The sequence below is a fragment of the Pleurodeles waltl genome, chromosome 8, assembly GCF_031143425.1.
Source record: "Pleurodeles waltl isolate 20211129_DDA chromosome 8, aPleWal1.hap1.20221129, whole genome shotgun sequence".
NCBI classification, from domain to species: Eukaryota; Metazoa; Chordata; class Amphibia; order Caudata; family Salamandridae; genus Pleurodeles; species Pleurodeles waltl.
In genome coordinates, this window is record NC_090447.1 from 91,280,342 (window position 1) to 91,305,966 (window position 25,625).

At 44.2% G+C, this 25,625-nt stretch overlaps 2 protein-coding genes across 4 annotated transcripts in view; one reads left to right on the top strand and one right to left on the bottom strand.

The window, feature by feature from the left end:
• WDR73 (WD repeat domain 73) overlaps positions 1–25,625 on the bottom strand; it is a 249,654-nt gene that overhangs the window by 135,406 nt on the left and 88,623 nt on the right. The gene's annotated exons all lie outside the window — the stretch shown is intronic.
• On the top strand, positions 8,456–9,388 carry LOC138248983 (odorant receptor 131-2-like). The gene has a single exon (XM_069203047.1). It carries the CDS (start codon positions 8,456–8,458, stop codon positions 9,386–9,388), a length of 933 nt encoding a protein of 310 aa, XP_069059148.1.

A 25,625-nucleotide genomic window follows, 5' to 3' on the forward strand; every position in this document is an offset into this window, starting at 1 on the left:
GAAGGGCCAGATTCTCCTGATTTACATAATTACCATTGAGCTTCTGATTGGTTGCATTGTGGGTGATTCGAGACCTTCTTTCTTATGCTATTGTTGTGCTAGCATTGTACTATAAGTATATATGTAACAGTTCTGTCACAGTTTAGCCATCATTGCCAATATATGTACTTGTGCTACTGTTTAATTAATGTCATATTGTATCACCTACATGTGTGGTGCTCCTTACTGAATGTCCCTATTGATTTGTATCTGATTGCTATTGCTGGGGTTGGTGCTGGCAACCACTCTAACACAATTAGACCAGAAGTGGGGCACAAATCAAAAATACCTCTGTGGGGATGCAATAGAGATAAAGCAGATGGAGAAGGGCAGAATGGGGCAGACACTAGATCCTTTTTGCTATCTGGTTGGCGACAAACAGGTTTTCTGGTGTTGCAGGAGCCCTCAACTGGTTGGCGCGCCAGTTCTGGAGGAAGGGTTAGATAAAAAAGTGACTCTTCTTTTAGCGTAAAATGCAGTAGAGATCATAAAGCTAAGAGTGGGGAAGCTGAAGCAGAAAGCAGTTGGACAAGTGGAATGGCTTTTCCTCTCTGCACTCCGCACAGTGTATAAGCAAACATTGATCCAAGATGCTGAGATAAGAAAGCTGCAGGATGAGGTAGAAGCCTTGCAGGAGAGACAGTGTATAATGAAAGAGCCTGTAGCAAGTACAGTAGCCAGAGGAGGTCAGATGGAGGCAAGGTGCACTGCATTAGCAGTGTGGATAGCTCAGCAGAACAGTATGGGCAAACCCAGGGCACCCTCAGTGGTGCACATGAGGGCATTGGTACGAAGAGAGGAGTTGAATCCCAGAACATGGAATGGGTCAGTCTCTGACAGTGATGAGTGGGACTAGGACAATGAGGGAGAGGTACAGGTAGCAGAATTAATAGGGGATGTAGGTGAAGGGGAAGAGACACTAAAGGCTCGCCATCTGGTGCAAAACAAGTCAAAAGGAATAAAGGAATGGGTAGGTGAAAAGTGCAGAATACCTGCCTGGTCCAGGTTTATACACAAAAAATGAGTTGTTGGTAATAACACGCATGTTGAGGCAGATGCCGGGAAAGCCCCCATTTAGTATGGGATACAGGGGCAGATGGAACATTCCCAACACCTGATGAACTTTTGAAAATGAGATTAGTTACTTCCCAGGCCATTTTGGGGCAGTTTTCAGAGTGCGCGCAGGCAGCAAGCATTTTCCAAGGTGGGTTGGCTGATAGAGAGATTGATTATGTACTTACAGGCAGAAAGGGTGGATCATCAGTCCCAAAAAGGTGCAGGGTGCCACAGAAGAGCCACAATTGGCAGGAGCATACTGGGCACTAGAAGAGACCAAGTACAACACTGAGGACTGACCAGTCACCCAAAGAACACAAGTTTCCCTGTTGGGCTTGGTGAGAGAATTAGGAGCAGGTGCTAAAGTAGGTAGGGCACAGGAGTCTATCATTGTAAAGTGGAAATGGTATCTGCAGCAAAGAGCAAAGCGCGTGCCCACTGGCATGTCTAAGCTACAAGAGGATATGTTGGGGTTTGTGGACTTGCATACAATAGCTCCTCCATCAGAAGCGACTGGGATGGAGTCTTTCCATTCAAAACTGCCCACCTATTGAACAACTCACTGAGGAAGAACAACGGAGGCATGGTCCACTGATAGGGCTGCTCAATATTAGCAGGGCAAAAGACAATGCCAAGTAGTTGCATTCCAATCTGCTACAGAAGCCGCACTGCTGAGAGAGACAATGGTTTGAGCCAGTTTACTGAATTGCAAGGGGTGGGAGCAGTGATTCAGCAAGTCCCTGTTAGAAAAAGAACTTTTGTGTATCCTGGCAGTTTGACTACTTATCAAGGACCAGTGAGCTGGGCACTGAGCTGGCACAGAGATTTGAGGAAAATCAAAGGCACCCCTGTTTGGGGTAGTGAGAAGTTGTGGGAAGAAATGAGGAAGAAAGGGCAGGAGTGTCAAACCTATGTGCGTCATGTTGATGCCCATTGTCCATCAGACACTGCCTGTACATTTCTGTTACACAATGAAGTGGGTCAAATTACCAAAGCATGATTTGTGGTAATTAATGAAGAAGCTGTAGTGGCCTTGGCAACTCCGCTCACAAAACTTCAGGGCATTTGGGAGAGAATGGCACTTATGCCTGAGCTCAACAATGATAAATCCTTGTCTCCAAGGAGCAAGTTCAACAAGGAGTGAAGGAATAGCCTGCCTGTAACCAGATCAGACAGATGTCCTTGCACAAGAGAGTAAGAGGGCAAATCCAAAGATGAGCTGCAGCTACCAATGTGTGAAAAAAGGACTGTATTGGACCTCTGCTGAACGAAAGGGGCAAAAGCTATGATTATGGTGTACAATTATTCTGGCCTTACACTAGGCTTACCTTGTATGTCTGAAGACCAAAAATTCACTTTGTGGGGGCTACATTACCTAATCAGACACTATGGGTTGCCTGAAGAAATCCAGACAGAGACAGGCACACATTTTTCTGGGAACGCTGTACAGGACTGAGCTCAGGAACAAGGAGTTGGTGAATATTGCACATTACTTATTACTCACAAGCTGCAGATATGATTGAGATGTAATAGTTTGCTGAAGGGACAGTTTAAGAAGTTATCAGCATATCAGAACTTGAATGGGTGGAGTAACAACCTAAACAAAGCATTGTTTGGGTTAGACAATATGTCAGTAGGGCAGCAGACTCTACTTATTTGAATGACAGGATGGGGCGCTGACCCTACATTCACTATGATTAAATGAAAAATAGACCCCTGAGCTAGACTTCCATTACAAGCCACTCCTGGCAGCATAGTACTAAACCTATTTGCCCTTGAGGAGAGTTAAATACAGACAGGACAAACAAAGATGATAACGTTGGGAGTAGGAGTGAAAGTGCCAGTGGGTAAATATGGCAGGATTGCTCCCCAGTCTAGCCTGGTGGTCCAAGGGATATCACTGTTGAGCGGCGTTATTGATCCAGATTCCTGAGTGGAAATCAAGGTGGTACTGCTGAACCAGGGAGAAACTGTTGTGTGGTATCAAACACATGACAGGATTACCCAACCGATCTGTGAGAAAGCACAAATCTCACAAATAGAGGAAAGAGCTCAACCCCCTGATTCTACTTAAAGAGGGGGGAGTGGGATTTGGGAGCACTGGAGGAGGTGTAGGCACATATCCAGGAATTAAAGCAGAAGCTGGGGAGGTACTAAGTCAGGGAGCGGGGAAAATATATGTTGTGCTTTTAAAAGAAATTCTAATGCGTCTGTATTTATAACTGCAGTGAGGCTTACTCTGCGATTGTGAATTGGGGGATCCATGCGAAAGATGTGGTTCAAGTTTGCCCTGATGATTGCAATAGTGGGAGCCATACAGGTACAGCCGAACATATATGAGAACATCACCTCTGATCCCCATGTCTTTTGCGCACTGCGAGCACCCAACATCGAAGCTAATGAAGGGGTGGTTTCACTCCTTAATGTACTGGTGACTGGATGCAAATGGATGGCTGCCAAAGTGATGACGTGGAAGGTGATGGGACCACAAATTTGCCGCAGCTTTGGACTAAGTGCGTTACACAGAACACCTAAGTGGATACCGGCGCTGGAATCCATCATGAACACAACGTGCAGATACTATGATAAAATTATGCCCTTTTTGCCAGCTTTAACGTATCATTGTAAGCACTATGAGGGCTTGAATGAGCGTATTCAGCAGGTAACAGAGCATCTTTGGTATTACATATTTCTTGCCTGGGCACCAGGAGCTACAGAATTTTTTGATTTGGTGGTGCACTCCTTAATCTGGCTGGTCATTGCTTTTGATATATTAGCTATCTTAATGGGCAAGCTATATGTAAGCATTAAACAGCTGTATGTTAGAGCGAAGACGCTTAATGCAATGTTTACTGGACTCCCTAGTAATCTGCTTGTGAATGCAATTAAATGATTTGTTTTTTGCACATATTGGCACTCAACAAAAAGGGTAGAGATTGTAGAGTATTTAGGGAATATTATGCAGAAGACATTGTGACGCAAAAGGTTTAATTAGCTTAGGCAGTGCTGATGAGTAAAAATGCATTCAGAAAACCCATGTACCACACTGAGATAGCAGATGATCATGTGGCACTTGTTTTTGCAATTTTTTAATAGACAAAACTATCTGCCAAGGTGCCATGGTTACTGTACCAGGCTGCAGCCTGTGGAATTTGAAAGGCATACCATTGAGGTTGCACTGACCCCAAACAAGCCTGGGAGTAGTTTGATAGCCCCAGAAGGGTGATTGATTAGTATTAGTGAGAGCAAGAGTTGGGAGGATCCTGGGTTTGAGAAAAACTGATAACATCCGAAGAACCACTGGTGTGGGAAAGAACATGATGTTGTGTAAGCTAGCTTTTAGTGTATAAAAAAGGAGGGGTGCAGATGCCTTGGTGAAGCTCACAGACGGAGTCGTGCAGATCTTCTGTCACGAGCACAGCTGCTGCGTCGCTCCACCAGCCCCAAGAAGAGAGAAAGAAGTCGGAGAGGACTTCTCAGTGCTGCTAAAGAGGTTGATTCTCGTGCTCCATCTTCATTTACATAATTACTACTGTGCTTATAATTTACTGCATGTTGGGTGATTTGAAGACTGTTTCTTTCTTATGCTGTCATTGTGCTTGCACTGCACTATAAATATACACATAACTGTTCTGCTACAGTTTAGCCATCATTGCCAATATATATGATTGTGCTAGTATTTTATTAAAGTCATATTGTATCAGCTACATGTCTGTTGCTCTTTATTGAGGGTCCTTATTGATCTGTACCTGATTGTTAGTGCTTGGGTTGGTTGCCGGGAACCAGTCTAACACAACTCCCAATGCTGTCAATCTGCACAGCTACTGGTGTTGAATTCAAGAATGATAGAATAGAGGGGTACTCACAGAAGCCCTATTACCTATATTCTTCCAGTTTAAAAAAAATACAGACAGGATTGCAGTAGTTTCTGTCTGTATTTATCTGTAAAATCTGTAAAAAGGAAGCCTTGCTGTGTTATCGCGTCAGAGCCTTGATAAGTAAACTTACAAGGAGACATGCCTAGGTCGATGAACCTTTGGACCACGTTTGGGGACTTCCCAGTACGAGATGTCTTTTGGCATCACAGATCAATAGATCAATAACCCAATCAATAATCACAGTAACTAATCAACAGGATAATCAATAACATTCAATACGAATCAATAAATTGAACCCACCATGACCTTTCAGTCATGAATAACCACACCAATTTAGTTAAGTGTTAAGATATTTATTTCCCTTTTGGTTATAATCTAATGCCATTTCTGTTAATCTCATTAGCAATCAATCTCATTAGAAACTCATCAATTCGTACTTAGAATACAAAATTAATCAATGTATAGAGAATATTCATTCAGTATTTAGGCACATTATTAATATGAAACAACTCTGCAAAGATTTGTTAATATATGATTCAACAAAGCAAGAACTCAGTCATGTGTCTATTTGCGTCAGATATTTGTGAACACCTTAACTAACCTCTGATTAGCATCAGCATGTTGGGCTTCATGCAAAACATTTTAGAAAACACGAATTTGGAAAACATCTAACTATGGACTCTATCAAAAGAGCAGTTGGTACTTAGAAAGGAAAGGCAAAAATACAATTACAATTTTCATTAGATAGTTACCAATCCAATAGATCAGCAAACAGCGTTAGTCTTCGTCCACAGGACATCAGTCGATTCATCATCAGCAGAGATAGGACGGGGCGAAGTCTCAACATAGCATAGCTAAGGGATAGGATCTTCCCTCATAGGGAGGAGAAGAAAATATCAGGTAAGAAACAGGTAGAGGATGGTTCAGAGTATCAAGATGAATAAACGGCAAAGCCTCAAAAGAATGGCCCCCTTACTCCTTGGGACGTGCGGTTAAATCAAAACTGTCTAATCTGCCCTTTATTCCTCATTGGATAATAATTGGTGCATAGTTATCTCTGTCCAATAATTCTTCACGCACTTCCCCAGAATTTTCCACAAACCACAGTTCTCATGTCGCTGATTGGCCCCTGTTATTGACGTCTTCATCGGTTGGAATGTCAGGTAAGAAAAGTTACACTTTACTCTCCAGTCAGTGTCCCCATTGTTTTCTCCTACTCCAGGCAGCCTTGCACCTGTTACGAATTACACTGTTGCATTCAGCAAGAATGTCTCCTTGAGCAAATCGAGTCTCATGAGAAAGAATTTTACTACGGCTACATACACATAACTTCTGGAAAGGTACAGCTTTGTGTCCTTCAGGAAAGCAGCACATTGCACGTTAGAAAATCACAGTTTAATATGAGACCAGGCAGCTAGGCCTAGTCCCTCGCTAATCTAAGGCCTATTGATTTAATAATCAAACTCCTAACACATTACTTTAATTACGATATGTTAATATAAATTCAAAACATTAGAAAATAATTAATTCATCATTAATACGTTTCATTAGTCTTCGTATACATTGGTAACCACTCCCCGTGGGCACATTGCAAATGCGTGCATTATTTTCTATGTTAACACATTTTCTATACAGCTTCATCACACAATATATTTCAAGCTTTTCATGTTAATATTACTTTTAAAAGACACACTCCAACAGCAGTTAGATACAAAAGATGCTTATGATGTCCTTATTGGTAATGGGTTATATATTTTGAATGTTTCTCATTGATTAAGGCCAAAGAGAATGAAAGACATGCACTTCATGTATATTTATTGATGTATGATTGGTGCTGGGATTGCTTTGAGTTTTTGATTATAAGAGTGTGTACACTTGCAGGCTGTGGCCAAATATTTTTCTTCACCTCATCCTCTTCTTTTCCTAATCTCTTTCAACATCTAGAACTCAATGGTCACAGTGATTTTTAAAATTTTTGATGCTGGTGCACAGATGGGCAGTAGCATTTATTGACAGTTTAGGTGACTTTCATTTAATTTAATTTCATCTACATTCTGTGCTGCAGTCTATTTTGTTGTTTGTGTGTCACAGACTTGCTGCTTTGGGGGTGTGGTTGTGACCTATTATTTGCTATTAATGCTTTGTTATGTAATATCCACTGTGTATCTGTGACATGACCATAACATTAAATAGGGCAGGAGACCGCCACCACTTTCGTTGCTTGTACAACAAGTCCAAGCAAGTTGTCTACTGACACAAGACCAAAATGTTGGTGGACATAGTGGACTTACTGCATTGTGTGTTCTTCCACACACTTCTGCTCTAAATGTGGCAGCTGGGTTGCCTAGGTGGTAGTCACCACATCTGCAAAAAACGAATTACTACAGCTGAAGAAAAGAGGAAGCCATCACCTAAACAGCCCTATTAGTAGCACATGGGGTTGATTATACTTGTTTTGTAACTTCCTGTTTAGCTCGGGGGTCATGGGTATTGTAGTGCCTTAAAGTGCAGTAAAAATAAACAGTAAGAGAACAGAATGCATATTACTCATCTCATTTGTATGTGATAAAATTAATTGAATCTATCCCTTTACAGAACATTACTATTTGATGATGAAGAATAACCTCACATTATTTGGTGGTGTTCATACACAGCGTTAACTCTGTCATCAGGGAAAGTGTTGTTCTACCCTGGCATCTGAATAAGGCTGATCAGGGTGTCCTTCTGTTGCCCACATTTAAAGTATGGCTGAGGCAGGAGCACTTATGGGAAAAACACATTGCTGGATGAGTTACTACAAAATGGTGGAAAGTGGACCTGTTGGCACTTTTAAAATTATGAAACACAGATCCATTAAGTCAGGGTTTGTCCTCAGAAAAATAAAAAAGTAATGTCCCTGATCTGCCAAGAGTTATCTCCCAGCACAGGACTGGGAGGAGGATGGGGGGGAGGAGAAGGGGGTTGGCAATTTTGCAATTTAATGTCTGTGGCATTAATGGGTGAGATGGAAGATCCAGACAGTGAAAGAGCCATTGGATATTGCCTTCCAACTCTAAATCAGTAGGTGGGTGCCACACAGAAAGAATTTTCTCCACAGTGGAGACGGTAACAGCTCTACAATTGGAAAACTGCCATTCACAAACTCTTTTTGAGGTGGCAATGTCAAAAGAGGGCAGACAGTTTGGCAGTTTTCAGCACATGCCCCATAAGCAACCTCATCGTATTCAGTCTGTGTGTCGTGTGCTTCCATTCACCACTTTAAAGCATCAATTGCTCTGACTCCAATAGCATGTTCTTCCACGCTTTGTAATCATCGCTAAGTGTGTATGTAGAAAGCACAACACCCTGAGGCCATTAGTGACTCTTGTCATGTGATACTTAGTGAAGCAGAATCTGTATGATATAAATATCTAATGATCTTTTCATTTGCATTTCTCAGGAAAGTGTGAGCATACAAACCATATTCTCTGCTGATCATAAACATGGAGGCTTCTGCACTTTTCTCTGATAACATAACCCTGAGCTCCTCCTCCAGTCAACGTGGCATTGTGACATGGATATCACTGGCCATCACACTGTCTCTATTTTTGTGTGTTTTTCTTTTTTTCCTCGTGCTGCTTCTGCACGCCTTCTTCACCATCGCCCACCTGAGGGAACAACTGCGGTACATCCTCTTCACGTATGTTCTAGTCAACAACAGCATCTACCTTTTTACATGTACAATTCTGTTTTTTTTAAACCTATTTGCATACAAGATACCTGTAGGTGGCTGCTGCTTTCTTGTTGTAATATCAGCTTTTTCCTACAATAATACTCCCAATGGCTTGGCAGCCATGGCTATAGAGCGCTATATAGCAATCTGTTTCCCGCTAAGGTACTTGATGATCTGCCGGGTGGAGAGGTCATGGGTGGTTGTCTTGCTAGTTTCAGGCATCAGATTCTTTCCATCCTTCATTGAAGTTTTGATCTTGATCTCCACCTTGGACTACAATTTTTTCCTTCAAAGAGTGTGGTGTTTCCGTGAGTCTGTCTTCATAGGTTCCGAACAGGCAATGATGCGATTTGCAACCGATGCTCTCAACTTTCCTTTGGTTGCTTTGATCGTTCTGTACACTTATATTAAAATTATGCAGGAGGCCAGGAAGATTGGTGGGGACAAATCTTCGTCTTCGAAGGCGAGCAAGACGGTGTTGCTCCATGCCATCCAACTGCTGCTGTGTTTAACCTCTTTCACTGCTGCCCTTTCCGAAAGTTTCACAGAGAAGCAACATTTCTACACGAAGTTTTTTTATTTTTTCATGTTTATGGTGTTGCCAATTTTTTTGACCCCATTGATATATGGAGTGCGGGATGAGACTTACAGAATGCATATTAAAATGTTTTTTCTCTGTCCTCGTCATGGAAGCAATCCTTAGACTGTTAATGATAATCTTGAATATTCTCACAAGTCTCTTAATTTTATTGCAATGGCTTATTTAACTCCTTTTAATTACTTACCTGCTTCCTGATTTATTGCATATATCTATTATACTTGAGTTGATTTATAGTTGGGGGCTATCATAAATTCTTCTGGTTTGTATACGAATGTCTAACTCCTCCACTGAAGATTATGAGTGGGTGGAGATGTTACTGGTAGAATTACTTCTTCTTCAGAAAAAGCACATTGCAGTTAATGCTCCTAGTGGATTCTTCAGCTGAAGAGACTTCTTCAATGGAAGATTTTCAATTTGAACATCTCTAATGGTTTCAAAGCTGGCTCATCTCACCAGTGCATATTCGTTTTTTCTATGTGGTAGCTGTAGTGGTATTAAGTTTCTATAAGCTGAATGTGATGACCTTTTCGAAAATTGCAGGACAAATTTTTAATCATTAAAAGGTAATTTGGTGATGACTATGTACAGTTCTCCACTTCTTTCGGCTCGGTTTGCGCTATGTAAATACCATATGCATACAAATCTACATACATGAATAAGCTAATGACGGATGCTCTTGGTGGAGCTCTTATTGTGAGACAAAGAGGAATCATGCTAAGAGACCTGCACAACTTGACATATCAAATTAATAATCCCAAGATATTTCAGAAAATGTAATAATAGTGAGGCATGTTAACCCCTTCGCTGCCAGGCTTTTTCCCTCTCAGGTGCCAGGCCTTTTTTTGGCTATTTGGGGCAGTTAGCGCTTACGCCCTCATAACTTTTTGTCCACATAAGCTACCCACACCAAATTTGCATTCTTTTTTTTCAACATCCTAGGGATTCTAGAGGTACCCAGAGTTTGTGGGTTCCCCTGGAGGAGACCAAGAAATTACCCAAAATACAGCGAAAATTTCGTTTTTTAAAAAAACAAATGGGAACAAATGGCTGCAGAAGAAGGGTTGTGTTTTTTTCTCTCCTGAAAATGGCATCAACAAAGGGTTTGTGGTGCTACAATAACCATCTTCCCAGCTTTCATGAACAGGGAAGCTGACTTGAATCAGAAAACCAAATTTTAGCCTCTTTCCAGTTAGTGACAGAAATGGGTGTGAAACCACTGCTGGATCCCGGAAAGCTAAACATTTCTAAATAGTAGACAACATTCTGAATTCAGCAACGGGCCATTTGTGTAGATCCTACAAGGTTTTCCTTCAGAAAATAACAGCTGAAACAAAAGAATATTGAAATTGAGGTGAAAAAAACAGCCATTTTCCTCCATGTTTTAATCTGTAACTTTTTCCTGTGGTGTCAAATTTTCAAAAGCAATATACTGTTACGTCTGCTGGACTCTTCTGGTGCAGGGATATATAGGGCTTGTAGGTTCATCAAGAACCCTAGGTACCCAGAACCAATAAAGGAGCTGCACCTTGCAATGGGTTTTGATTGTATACCGGGTATACAGCAGTGTATTTGGTGAAATATAAAGAGTGAAAAATAGGTATTAAGGAAACGTTTGCATTTACAAAATGAGCACAAGATAATGTATTGAGAAGCAGTGGTTATTTGCACATCTCTGAATTCCGGGGTCCCCATACTAGCATGTGAATTACAGGGCATTTCTCAAATAGACATCTATTTTACACACTGTATTACATTTGGAAGGAAGAAATGTAGAGAAAGACATGGGGTAATAACACTCGTTCTTCTATGCTGTGTTCCCCCTAGACTCCCGATAAAAATGGTACCTCACTTGTGTTGGTAGGCCTAGTGCCCGCGACAGAAAATGCAACATGGACACATCACATTTTTACGTTGAAATCTGACGTGTTTTTAGCAAAGTGCCGAGCTGTGGATTTTGGTCTCTAGCTCAGTCGGCACCTAGGAAAACCTACCAAACCTGTGCATTTTTTAAAATTAGACACCAAGGGGAACCCGGGATTGGGTGACTTGTGGTGCTTGCATTGGGTTCTGTTACCCAGAATCCTTTGCACACCTCAAAATTGGGCCAAAAAAAACAGTTTTTATTTCAAATTTTGGTGACCGAAAGGTTTGGAATCTGAGAGGAGTCACAAATTTCCTTCCACCCAGCATTCCCCAAAGTCTCCCAATAAAAATGGAACCTCACTTCTGTGGGTAGGCTTAGTGCCCACGACAGGAAACTCCCCAAAACGCAACATGGACACATCACATTTTTACATTGACAACTGAAGTGTTTTTTGGAAAGTGCCTAGCTGTGGATTTTGGTCTCAGCTCAGCCGGCACCTAGGAACACCTACCAAACCTGTGCATTTTTGTAAACTAGACACCTACTGGAACCCAGGATGGGGTGACTTGTGGTACTCTCACCGGGTTCTGTTACACAGAATCCTTTGCAAACCTCAAAATGTGGCCAAAAAAACACTTTTTCCTCACATTTCGGTGATAGACTGTTCTGGAATCTGAGAGGAGCCACAAATTTCCTTCCACCCAGCATTCCCCCAAGTCTCCTGATAAAAATGGTACCTCACTTGTGTGGCTAGTGCCCGCGACAAGGAATGCCCCAAAACACAACGTGGACACATCACATTCTCCCAAAGAAAACTGACCTATTTTTTGCAAAGTGCCTAGCTGTGGGTTTTAGCCTCTAGCTCATCCGGCACCTAGGAAAAGCCAGCAAACCTGAACATTTATGAAAACTTGACACCTGGGAAACCCAGGATGGGGTAACTTGTGGTGCTCACACCAGGGTCTGTTAACCAGAATCCTTTGCAAACCTCAAAATTTGACAAGAAAAACCAGTTTTCCTCACATTTCAGTGCTGCAAAGTTCTGGAATCTGAGGGGAGCCACAAATGTTCTTTTAACCAGTGTTCTCCTAGGTCTCCAGATAAAAATGGTACCTCACTTGTGTGTGTAGGCCTAGTGCCCGCAACTGAAAATTCCCTAAAACACTATGTGGACTCATCAAAATTATCAAATACTGAACTACCTGTTTTTGTGGGGGGGATGGAAGGGGTGAACACATGGGTTTTTGGTCCTGGGCTCAGCAGCCATCTAGGGAAACCTACCAAACCCAAACATTTCTGAAAACTAGACACCCGAGGGAGTCCAGCGAATTGTGACTTGTGTGGTTCCCCCAGTGTTTTCAGAATCCTCAGCAAACCTCAAATTGAGCTAAAAAATCTAATTTTTCCCACATTTCTGTGTGGGATCACCGCACGAGACAAATTTCCTACCACCCCAGTCTCCCGGTAAAAATGATACCTCACTTGTGTAGGTGGGCCAAGTACCTGTGACAGGGAAGAGACAAAAACATGTCAAAATTGAGGGGGAACCAAAGCAGGTCCAAAAGGGCAGTTTGAAAAAAAACATTTTTAGGCTGACAAGTGCAGCAGAATTCTTATCGGTATAGATGAGACAACGCTGGGTGGTAGGAATTTTGTGGATCCCTGAAGATTCCGAAGGTTCCATCACAGAAATGTTGAAAAATGTGTGATTTCCAGCTAAGTTGAAGGTTTGCAGGGTATAGTGGGTAAGAAAATGGTACGGGGTGCATGTGAAGCAGACCACCCTGGAATCACCCAGATGTTTAGTTTTCAGATGTGTCTAGTCTTGTCAATTATTCTACATGGCTGCGTCCCAAAGTCCAAAAAGTGCAGCCCTCACCATTCCAAGTGGGATGATTTTGAGAGTTAGCCAAACTCTCCTGGCCCATATGTAAAACCAAAACCCAAAATAATCAAATGTTCTCTTGCTTGCCGTGGGATAAGATGTTTTAGTGTGAGGGGGGAGAGCTGAAAGACTGTTACCCCCTTCAGTTGGGGTGGGGCATAACCAGGCCCATGTTTTTTTTTGTTTATTCCCTGGCATCTAGTAGACTTTCTGCCCTCACCGGGGTGTGGATCGGGGGCAATTGCTCCATCTGCCCACTGGTGGGTAGAACAACTTTGGCCCCATTTATTTTGAAAAAAAAATATTCCCTGGTCTCTGGTGGCCTTTCTGCTCCCCTCAGGGGCAGTTGGGCCTTCCAAAAATAGACGATCTGCCCCCAAGGGGGGAAGATATGGCCAACAGTAATGTGCCCCATGGGGAGCGACTCTTGCCCAAGGGGCTGCCCCCGCAAACAAATCACACACATATACACACACCAATCCCTGTTGCCTAAGTGGTTTCTGCCCCAAGGGGAGCAGAAATGGCCTAAAAAAAAAAATTGCCCCCCCTAGGTGAGCGACCCTTGCCTAAGGGGTCGCTCTCCTTGCGTGGAATTGGTGGGAAAAAAATCCCCAGTGCCTAGTGGTTTCTGCCCCCCTTGGGGGGAGATCGGCCTAATATAAATAAGCCAATTGGCCTAAAATAAATTTGCCCCCGAGGGGAACGATCCTTGCATAAGGGGAAGCTCCCCTTGCATGAAATTGATGCAAAAAAATAAAAATCCCTGGTGTCTACTGGTTTCTGCCCCCCCCCGTGGGGGAAGATTGGCCTAACAAAAATAGGCCGATCTGCCCCTAAAGGGGGCAGAAATGGGCTAAAAATATTTTGATCCCCTGGGGAGTGGCCCTTGCAGAAGGGGCCGCTCCCCTTATGCACAAGTATAAAAAAAAAAAAAAAATCCCTGGGGTGTAGTGGTTTCTGCCCCCCTTGGGGGCAGATTGGCCTAATAAAAATAGGCTGATCTGCCCCCAAGGGGGGGGGGGCAGAAATGTCCTCAATACAATACGCTCCCCAGGGGAGCGACCCTTGCCATACATAAAAACATAAAGTAAATAAAAAAATATGTATATATCCCTGGTGTTTAGAGGTTTCTGCCCCCCTGGGGGTAGATCGGCCTAATTATAATAGCGCTCCCTCCGTGGGCTTCCCTCCCACCCCCCCAAGGCAGGGATGGAAGGGGAAGCCCTTCCCCTTTCACCCCAGCCCACCACCCCCAATGATGTCAGCGCGCAATCGCGCGCTGACATCATTACAGGGTGCCGGTCGCACTGGAAACCATTTGCTTCCAGATTGCGAACGGAGAAACAGGTGAGTTTCTCCTCCGACAGGAGGGGGGGGGTTTGAATCAAAGAGGCATCGGGGGAAAGGAAAGGGTTTTTCATCGCAATGCGATCGGGCAGCAGGAATGCCCACTGAACACCAGGGATTTTTTTGTTTAGTTTATCTTTTCTGTTTCGGGGAGCGGCCCCTTGGGCAAGGGCTGCTCCTCTTTGAGGGGGCATGTGTGCTGTGGCCATTTCTGCCAGATCGGCCTATTATTTTTAGGCTGATCTGTCCCAAAGGGGGGCAGAAACCACTAGAACGCCAGGGATGTTTATTTATATGTTTATTTATGTGGGGGGCGCCCCCTTGGGCAAGGGGCGCTCCCCCAAGGGAGGCATAGAGCTGTTGGCCATGTTATTTTCAGGCTGATTTGTCCCCAAGGGGGGCAGAAACCACTGGAACGCCAGGGATGTTTTTTTATTTGTTTACTTATGTGGAGGGGGGGGGGGGTGCCCCCTTGGGCAAGGGGGGCATAGAACTGTTGGCCATTTCTGCCCCCTTGGGGGCAGATTGGCCTTTTTTTTTTAGGCCCGGGCCCGAGCAGAAGCCACTTAGGCACCAGGGATAGTGTGTGTGTGTGTGTTTAGTGGATGGGGGGTGGCCCCTTGGGCAAGGGTCGCTCCCCTATGGGGGGCATGTGTTTTATAGCCAGATCTGCCTATTATTTTTAGGCTGATCTGCACCCAAGGGGGGCACAAACCACTGGAACACCAGGGATTTTTTAAATTTGTTTATTTATGTGGGGGGGGGCATAGAACTGTTGGCCATTTTTGCCCCCCTTGGGGGCAGATCGGCCTGTTTGTTTTAGAAGCCACTTAGGCACCAGGGATAGTGTGTGTGTGTGTTTTTTTTTGTTTGGGGGGTGGCCCCTGGGCAAGGGTCGCTTTCCATGGGGACACACTACTAAAGGTATTTTCTTCCCCCCTTGGGGCACATAGGCCTATTTTTTAGTAAGCCCATCTGCCCTATGGGGGGCAGAATCAACTTAGGCACCAATTTCTAAATGCTTGATGGTGGGGGTTTTGTCAACTGGCGAAGTATTTGCATTTGTGATTAAAAAAAAAAGTCTCCTTTTTGTTCTAGTTTAAAGCTTTTGCTTTTTTTCCTGTGGCTCCTTGCGGTTTTGTTGGTGGTTGACCCACGGTTTGCAAAGTTGCATGTTTTAGGTAAGTAAAAACTATTTACTCCAAAGGAGTATTGTTGCCATGCATGAATGACGTTTGTAGGTGGTGTACTAAATGCAGGATTGTGTGTGAAATTGTCCTTAGATTTGAGCACAATGATATTTGTGTTGTCTCATTTCTAATTTGCTTTTCTTTCTATCTTTTTAGTGGGATGTCATTGGTGATTGCTGTGTCTGTGCAGAGTAGTTGCTGGTGAGTCAAGTTTTTTCAGGCAAGTGAGCGGTATAGTTCTTGAGTTTATAACTCTTACTGATAAAGCTACACTTTATTACTTATCTTACATAGTGCTGGTTGTTGGTGGTGCATTTGTCCAGTTACTTTTCGTAGGAAAGATCATGGCTAGCCGCAGGATGACCGCTCAGCAGGTGGTTGGTATGCTTTTTGAGTCATTGTCTGATCATGATTATGAGATGGACTCTGCATCTGAGGCAGAGGAGGAAGTGAGAGATTCTGGCAGTCAAGTTTCTGTCGGAGAGGAATCTTCTGGTGAGGAAGCCACTCTCAGTGCAGATGAAGGGCCTGTTTTAGTGGAGGACACTGATGTGCCATTAGTGCAGCAACATGGGGCTGAAAGGTTTCCCGTTAGAGGACCTGAACTCTGGGTTGCCCCAAACGGGGAGCAACCAGGGTTGCCTGCCTTTACTAGTCTCCTGGGATGTAGAGTCAATACAGAGAACTTTTTGCCTGTCAATTTCTTTGAGTTATTTGTGGATGATGTGTTTTCGGAAGAGATTGTTGAGCAGACTAATTTGTATGCGGAGCAGTATTTGAGGGTCAATGCTGCTAGACTTAGGCGACACTCTAGAGCTACCCAGTGGATTGCCATAAATTTGGAGGAGATTAAAAGGTTTTTGGGTTTGACTCTTTTGATGGGGTTGATAAGGAAGCCGTCTCTAGCTTCTTATTGGTCTACTGGTCCCTTGATGGCAACAGCTATATTTCCTGCAACCATGAGTCGTAATGGGTATTTGCTTCTTCTTAGGATGCTGCATTTTGTTGACAATGCATTAGCCTTGCCACGAGATCACCCTGATTCTGACCGTCGTTTTAAGATTAGGCCTGTCCTTGATCATTTTGTAGATCAGTTTTCAGAGGTCTATGTTCCAGGCAAAGAAATAGCTGTGGATGAGTCTTTGGTCCTCTTCAAGGGTCGTTTGGTTTTTAGGCAGTACATTCCTAGCTAGAGGTCACGATATGGAATTAAATTGTATATGCTGTCTGAAAGTAGTACAGGATATGTGTATAGTTTCCGTGTCTACACTGGTAGGGATTCCAGTATTGACCCCCCTGGTTGTCCTCCCACTTTTGGAGTTACAGAGAAAATTGTGTGGGAACTTGGTAGACGACTGTTCAACAAAGGTCACCATTTGTATGTAGATAACTTCTACACTGGAGTGCAGTTGTTCAAGGAATTGTTTAGAGTGGACACTGTTGCTTGTGGCACAATTCGCTGTAACCGGAAAGGCTATCCAAGGGAGCTGCTCTGTAAAAAACTTGAGAGGGGACAGTGCAGTGCCTAGCGGAATGATGAGCTGCTACCTTTGAAATTTTCAGACAGGAGGGATGTCTACTTGCTAAGTACCATCCATGATGAAAGTACTTCCCCCGTGACTGTTTGGGGCCAGGTTGCCGAAGTGCGCAAACCTGTGTGCATTTTAAATTATAATAAGCACATGGGAGGTGTAGATAGAGTTGATCAGAGGTTGGAACCTTATACTGCTATTCGTAAGTCTTACGTTTGATATAAGAAGTTAGCAATTCACCTCTTCCACTTGGCAACTTTTAATGCTTTTATTGTGTTTAAGGATAGGTCTCCAGAGTCAAAGATGACATTTGTGAAATTTCAGGAGTCAGTGATAGAGAGCCTTATTGTGGTGGAACAGGCAAGAGTTCCTAGAGAAGCAGTGGCGGAGGATGTGGCTAGATTGAAAGATCGCCACTTTGCTGAGCACATTCCTCCCACGCCCAAAAAAGACTTTCCAGCTAAGAAAGAGGTATCCTCGAAGAGGTATCCGTAGGGAGACTCGAATGTACTGCCCAGATTGTCCTTCAAAGCCTGGGCTGTGTGTGGGTGGTTGTTTCAAGAATTACCACTCCCAGAAGAATTACTGGGAACTACCATGAGTGTAAAATGGCTGTTTTATATTTTCATATGTTCAGATTCATGGTTGGCGTTTCTGTCATGTACTTAGAGCTTTTGTATTTGTAGTTTTGTAATTATTTCTAATTAGTTAGTAGTTTCTTTGTTTTCAAAACAAATAAAAAAAGTGATGCCATTGTGTGTGGAGTGGCGCTTGGCAGACGGTGTACATATTGACTTGTTGGTGGCTACTGCAACACACTGCCAGCCAAACGCCAGTCCACACACTCCCATCAGCTGGTGTGATTGCTGTATCAGGCATGTGGGCATATGTAAGTGATGGGCCCTTGAGTGGCACTGTCTGTCGATGCGAGTGTTGTAATGTGCTGGGCCCGTGGCTGGCGGCGTGTATGGTCTTGTGCATGTCATGTATGAAAGATGTGTGAATGGACTGTAAAGCGGTTGGTGCCTTGTGGCTTTACAGCTCACGAGCTGTGAGTCATTGGTTCAGTTTTTTGGCCTTTCAGTTATTAACAGTGCATTTCATTTTTGTGAAATCTCTTGTTAATAAAACTTGATCCACTGAACCATCACTCACCCTCGTGCCAAATCCAACCAGCATGTGTGGTAAAAATGACAAAACCTGCTCCGCTGTAATCAGGCGTTGCAGCACACCTGTGTCACGCTAGGTGTCTTGGGTGGGACCCCGATGATGAAGCGTGCCACCAACTTGGCTGGTGGGTGAGGAGTCTTTTTAACATAACCTAACTGCGTTTCTTTTCACAATTTTAGTGTTTGGAACATCAAATAAGTATGTGGACACACCAAAATGATCTATTGCAAAACTACCTGTGTTTGTGGGGGGGGCACCTATGTTTTTCGTCCCGGATGCGGTCTTCATCTAGGGAAACCTACCAAACCCAGACATGTTTTAAAAATAGACACCCCAAGGAGTCCAAGGTGGTGTGGCTTGCCTGGATCCCCCAAAATTTTCTTACCCAGACTCCTCTGCAAACCTCGAAATTTGCTTAAAAAAGCATATTTTCCTCACTTTTCTTTGTAGGATCACCGCTGCGGCACAAATTTCCTAACACCCAGCGTTCCCCTCAGTCTCCCAAGTAAAATTATACCTCACTTGTGTGGGTCCCCAAGGCAGAGTCAGCCTAAAAGATGTCTAAAAGAAAAATATGTGCTTATGAACTCGCTGTGCTATCCCTTCAATCTCTACAGGTCGCTGGCATTTTTCTGTTGCAGGCACCTGGGCCACCCACACAAGTGAGGTATCATTTGTATCGGGAGACTTGGGGGAACGCTGGGTGGAATGAAATTTGTGGCTGCTCTCAGATTCCAGAACTTTCTGTCACCGAAATGAGAGGAAAAAATGTTTTTTTGGTCAAATTTTGAGGTTTGCAAAGGATTCTGGGAAACAGAACCTGGTCAGAGCCCCACATGTCACCCCATCTTGGATTCCCCTAGGTGTCTAGTTTTCAAAAATGCGCAGGTTTGCTATGTTTCCCTAGGTGCCGGCTGAGCTAGAGGCCAAAATCCACAGCTCGGCACTTTGTAAAAAAACAGCTCTGTTTTCTTTGTGAAAATGTGATGTGTGCACGATGTGTTTTGGGGCATTTCCTGTCACGGGCACTAGGCCTACCACACAAGTGAGGTACTATTTTCATCGGAAGACTTGGGGAATCACTAGGTGGAAGGAAATTTGTGGCTCCTCTCAGATTCCAGAACTTTCTGTCACCGAAATGAGAGGTAAAAGTGTTTTTTTTACCAAATTTTGAAGTTTGCAATGGATTCTGGGTAACAGAACCTGGTGAGAGCCCCACAAGTCACCCCATCTTGGATTCCCCCTAGGTGCCTAGTTTTCAAAAATGCGCAGGTTTGCTATGTTTCCCTAGGTGCCGGCTGAGCTAGAGGCCAAAATCCACAGCTCGGCACTTTGTAAAAAACAGCTCTGTTTTCTTTGTGAAAATGTGATGTGTCCATGTTGTGTTTTGGGGCATTTCCTGTCGCGGGCGCTAGGGCTACCCACACAAGTGAGGTACCATTTTTATCGAGAGACTTGGGGGAATGCTAGGTGGAAGGAAATTTGTGGCTCTTCTCAGATTCCAGAACTTTCTGTCACCGAAATGAGAGGAAAAAGTGTTTTTTTGACCAAATTTTGAAGTTTGCAATGGATTCTGGGTAACAGAACCTGGTGAGAGCCCCACAAGTCACCCCATCTTGGATTCCCCTAGGTGCCTAGTTTATAAAAGTGCACAGGTTTGCTAGGTTTCCCCAAGTACCGGCTGAGCTACAGGCCAAAATCCATAGCTAGGTACTTTGGAAAAAACAGCTCTGTTTTCTTTGTGAAAATGTGATTTGTTCACGTTGTGTTTTGGGGCATTTCCTGTCGCGGGCTCTAGGCCTACCCACACAAGTGAGGTACCATTTTTATAGATAGACATGGGGGAACGCTGGGTGGAAGGAAATTTGTGGCTACTCTCAGATTCCAGAACTTTCTGTCACCGAAATGAGAGAAAAAAGTGTTTTTTTGGCCAAATTCTGAGGTTTGCAAAGGATTCTGGGTAACAGAATCTGGTCAGAGCCCCACAAGTCACCTCATCTTGGATTCCCCTAGGTGTCTAGTTTTCAAAAATGCGCAGGTTTGCTAGGTGCCGGCTGAGCTAGAGACCAAAATCCACAACTAGGCACTTTGTGAAAAACAGCTCTGTTTTCTTTGTGAAAATGTGATGTGTGCACGTTGTGTTTTGGGCATTTCCTTTCGCGAGCGCTAGGCATACCCACACAAGTGAGGTACCATTTTCATCGGAAGACTTGGGGAATCGCTAGGTGGAAGGACATTTGTGGCTCCTCTCAGATTCCAGAACTTTCTGTCACCGAAATGAGAGGTAAAAGTGTTTTTTTGGCCAAATTTTGAGGTTTGCAAAGGATTCTAGGTAACAGAACCTGGTCAGAGCCCCACAAGTCACCCCATCTTGGATTCCCCTAGGTGTCTAGTTTTCAAAACTGCGCAGGTGCGCTAGGATTCCCTAGGTGCCGGCTGAGCTAGAGGCCAAAATCCACAGCTAGGCACTTTGCAAAAAACAGCTCTGTTTTCTTTGTGAAAATGTGATGTGTCCATTTTGTGTTTCCTGTCGAGAGCATTAGGCCTACCCACGCAAGTGAGGTACCATTTTTATTGGGAGACTTGAGGGAACACAGAATAGTAAAACAAGTGTTATTGCCCCTTGTCTTTCTCTACATTTTTTCCTTACAAATGTAAGACAGTGTGTAAAAAAGACATCTATTTGAGAAATGCCCTGTAATTCACATGCTTGTATGGGCACCCCGGAATTCAGAGATGTGCAAATAACCACTGCTTCTCAACACCTTACCTAGTGCCCATTTCGGAAATACAAAGGTTTTCTTGATACCTATTTTTCACTTTTTATATTTCAGCAAATTAATTGCTGTAAACCCGGTATAGAATGAAAACCCATTGCAAGGTGCAGCTCATTTATTGGCTCTGGGTACCTAGGGTTCCTAATGAACCTACAAGCCCTATATATACCCGCAACCATAAGGGTCCAGCAGACGTAACGGTATATTGCTTTCAAAAATCTGACATCGCAGGAAAAAGTAACAGAGTAAAACTTGGAGAAAAATTGCAGTTTTTTTCACCTCAATTTCAATATTATTTTATTTCAGCTGTTATTTTCTGTAGGAAACACTTGTAGGATCTACACAAATGACCCCTTGCTGAATTCATAATGTTGTCTACTTTTCAGAAATGTTTAGCTTTCTGGGGTCCAGCATTGGTTTCTTACCCATTTCTGTCACTAACTGGAAGGAGGCTGAAAGCACGAAAAATTGTAAAAATGGGGTATGTCTCAGTAAAATGTCAAAATTGTGTTGAAAAATGGGGTTTCTAATTCAAGTCTGCCTGTTCCTGAAAGCTGGGAAGATAGTGATTTTACCACCGCAAACCCTTTGTTGATGTCATTTTCAGGGAAAAAACCAGAAGCCTTCTTCTGCAGCCCTTTTTTCCCAGTTTTGTTTGAAAAAAAACGAAATGTTTGCTGTATTTTGGATAATTTCTTGATCTCCTTCAAGGGAACCCACAAAGTCTGGGTACCTCTAGAATCGCCAGGATGTTGGAAAAAAAGGACGCAAATTTGGCATGGGTAGCTTATGTAGAGAAAAAGTTATGAGGACCTAATCGCAAACTGCTTCAAATAGCCAAAAAAAGGCTCGCCACAGGAGGGGAAAAGGCCTAGCAGCGAAGGGGTTAAATATTGTTCAAATCCAAGAAGTGAGCCGAGATTAAAAAAGTCTTGGTCAACCTTCTCTTTTGCCCTCATGTCCCTCACACATTTACTAGTAAGTGACAAACTTGCATGTGTGAGGATCTCCCCATAGATAAAATAGGAGAGGTGGAGGTTTACAGTCGTAGGTTTGTCAATAGACTTTTGTAATAATTTAGTAGTACTACTGAATATACCACAAAATGCAGTTTATGAATGGGCCACGTAGATTCTGAATGACCAAAAGTAGTAAAGTTACTCAAAGGTGTAACAGTAAAGAAACATGTGTGAATTGCTCACAAGTATAAGTTACTTTTGTGAAGATCCCAGACATATGTGGAGATCTCAGCATAGAAAACATAGGAAAGGAAAAGATTCCCACTTGCAGGTCTGTGAGTTGCATTTTATAGTAAGTAGTACTAATGTAATAATATTTGATGCACTAGAAAATGCAGTTTCTGAATCAGGCCCTTTGTGTCCAATAAGATTTAACATACTTGCTCCTTGGCCTTTTACAATGTACGACACAGTTTGGTTATAAATTGGGCAGATGGATGCAAATCAGAAGCTATATTGAAAAAAAACCAAAGGTTTGCAGATGGTGCTGGGAGGGGGGATATTGGCAGCTGTCTAGAATTTCAGAAACTAACAACGACGCAGCTCTTCGCTAACACCTGAGCCTTGAAGTTCATCCTAAAAAATGGAGAGTTCCTTATAAGCAATGTGCAATCCTATGTCTCCGATATCTTGCCAGCATTTAGTATTAATAATATTTAGAGCCTGATTTATATTTCGGCGGACGAGTTACTCTGTTACAATGGTGACAGATATCCTATCCGCCGAAATATAAATCCCATAGAAAATAGTGGGATTTATATTTCGGCGGATGGGATATCCATCACTGTTGTGATGGAGTTACCAGTTTGCTGAAATCGAAATCAGACCCTGAAATTTTTGGTCTGGCTTGACACTGCAGCTGCTGGCAGACTATTGTTACAAAGTCTTTAATTATAGTCAGGTTTGGCTCCACCCAGAGGAGTATTTCTTTCTCACCTCATGCTTTTGGCTGTCTGCATGTGCGTTATTCAGGGTTCATCAGAGTTCACAACTGCAATTTGTTGCTTGACCCTTGCAAACCCATGGCAGTGCTTTTACGACCCCTGGCTGCTGGTTGCAAGGCAGCAAAACACAGACCAGCTTTGGGATATTTTAAAAGCAAGACGTCCGTGCTGCGCCTGGGGCATGCACCAGTTGAAACCGCAAGTGTTTCAACATTTCCATCACAGAAGGTATTGCCTAGCAACACACCCCAGCTCCAGGATCCACCAGGCAGGATCATGCTCTGAAGGTTATGGGTTGCATTGTCTCTGTGTGTCATGTCACCAGTGGGCCTGTACCTGTAATTCGAGCAGTGGGCCTGGTTCCATGAACAAGCAGCTACAGCATAGCATCAACCCCTCTCCATCACACATAGAGCCAGGTACCATTTTAGGACTCAGCTGCATAAGGTAATTGGCTCCATATTTAACCTCTTCTGTGCCTTGGACGAGATGATCTCGTCCAAGGCTACAGTTCCCCTGTGCCTTGGACGAGATCATCTCGTCCATGGCACAGGGGAACTTGGGGGCGCGCTAGCGCGCCCCCGTGCACCCCCCTTCCCCCCCCCAAGTCGGGGATGGAAGGGGAAGACCTTCCCCTTCCACCCCCGACCCCCCCCACCCCCCTCCTGTGACGTCAGCGCGCGCGCGCGCGCTGATGTGTCACAGGGGCCTCCCTCGTCGCGCTGGAAGCTCAGCTTCCAGCGCGATTGAAAAAGAAATGCAAAAGCATTTCTTTTTCAATCACTTGGGAGGCCCGGAGGGGCTTCAAAGGGAAGGAAAAGTATTTCATCAGGCAAGGGTCGCTCCCCTGGGGGGGCAAATTGTATTTAGACCATTTCTGCCCCCCTGGGGGCAGATTGGCCAATTTTAGGTCAATCTGCCCCCAAGGGGGCAGAAACCACTAGGCACCGGGGATTTGTTTTTTGGCGCCAATGTCACGCAGGGGGAGCGACCCCGTAGGCAAGGGTCGCTCCTGGGTGGGGGGGTGGGTGTTGGGGGGGCAAATTTATTTTAGGCCATTTCTGCCCCCCCGGGGGGCAGATCGGCCTATTATTAGGCCGATCTGCCCCCGGGGGGGGTCAGAAACCTCTAGGCGCCAGGGGAATTTTTCTTTTTTTTCTTTTTTTTTTTTTTTTTAGAGATGGGGAGCGACCCATCAGGCAAAAGTCGCTCCCCTGGGGGACAAATTGTATTTAGGCCATTTCTGCCCCCCTTGGGGGCAGATTGGCTGAGTTTAGGTCAACCTGCCCCCAAGGGGGCAGAAACCACTAGGCACCGGGGATTTGTTTTTTGGTGCCAATGTCACGCAGGGGGAGCAAGGCAAGGGTCGCTCCCGGCGGGGGAGGGTGGGGGTTGTGGGGCAAATTTATTTTAGGGCATTTCTGCCCCCCCCCCCCCCCCCCCCTGGGGCCGGCTGAGCTACAGGCCAAACACCACAGGTAGGCACCTTGCAAAAAACACCTCTGTTTTCTGTGAAAAAATATGTTGTGTCCACGTTGTGTTTTGGGCCATTTCCTTTTGTGGGCGCTAGGCCTACCCACAGAAGTGATGTACCATTTTTATCGAGAGACTTAGGGGAACGCTGGGTGGAAGGAAATTTGTGGCTCCTCTCAGATTCCAGAACTTTCTGTCACCGAAATGAGAGGAAAAAGTGTTTTTTGGGCCAAATTTTGATGTTTGCAAAGGATTCTGGGTAACATAACCTGGTCAGAGCCCCGCAAGTCACCCCATCTTGGATTCCCCTGGGTTTCTAGTTTTCAAAAATGCACTGGTTTGCTAGGTTTCCTCAGGTGTCGGCTGAGCTACAGGCCAAAATCCACAGGTAGGCACTGCTTTTTATAAAAAAATGTGATGTGTCCACGTTGTGTTTTGGGCCCTTTCCTTTCGTGGGCGCTAGTCCTACCCACACAAGTGAGGTATCATTTTTATCGGGAGACTTGGGGGAACGCTGGGTAGAAGGAAATTTGTGGCTCCTCTCAGATTCCAGAACTTTCTGCCACAGAAATGTGAGTAACATGTGTATTTTTAGCCAAATTTTGAGGTTTGCAAAGGATTCTGGGTAACAGAACCTGGTCCGAGCCCCGCAAGTCACCCCTCCTTGGATTCCCCTAGGTCTCTAGTTTTCAGAAATGCACAGGTCTGGTAGGTTTCCCTAGGTGCCGGCTGAGCTAGAGGCCAAAATCTACAGGTAGGCACTTCGCAAAAAACACCTCTGTTTTTTTCCAAAATTTAGGATGTGTCCACGTTGCGCTTTGGGGTGTTTCCTGTCGCCGGCGCTAGGCCTACCCACGCAAGTGAGGTATCATTTTTATCGGGAGACTTGGGGGAACGCTGGGTGGAAGGAAATTTGTAGCTCCTCTCAGATTCCAGAACTTTCTGCCACAGAAATGTGAGGGACATGTGTTTTTTTAGCCAAATTTTGAGGTTTGCAAAGGATTCTGGGTAAAAGAACCTGGTCCGAGCCCCGCAAGTCAGCCCTCCTTGGATTCCCCTAGGTCTCTAGTTTTCAGAAATGCACAGGTTTGGTAGGTTTCCCTAGGTGCCGGCTGAGCTAGAGGCCAAAATCTACAGG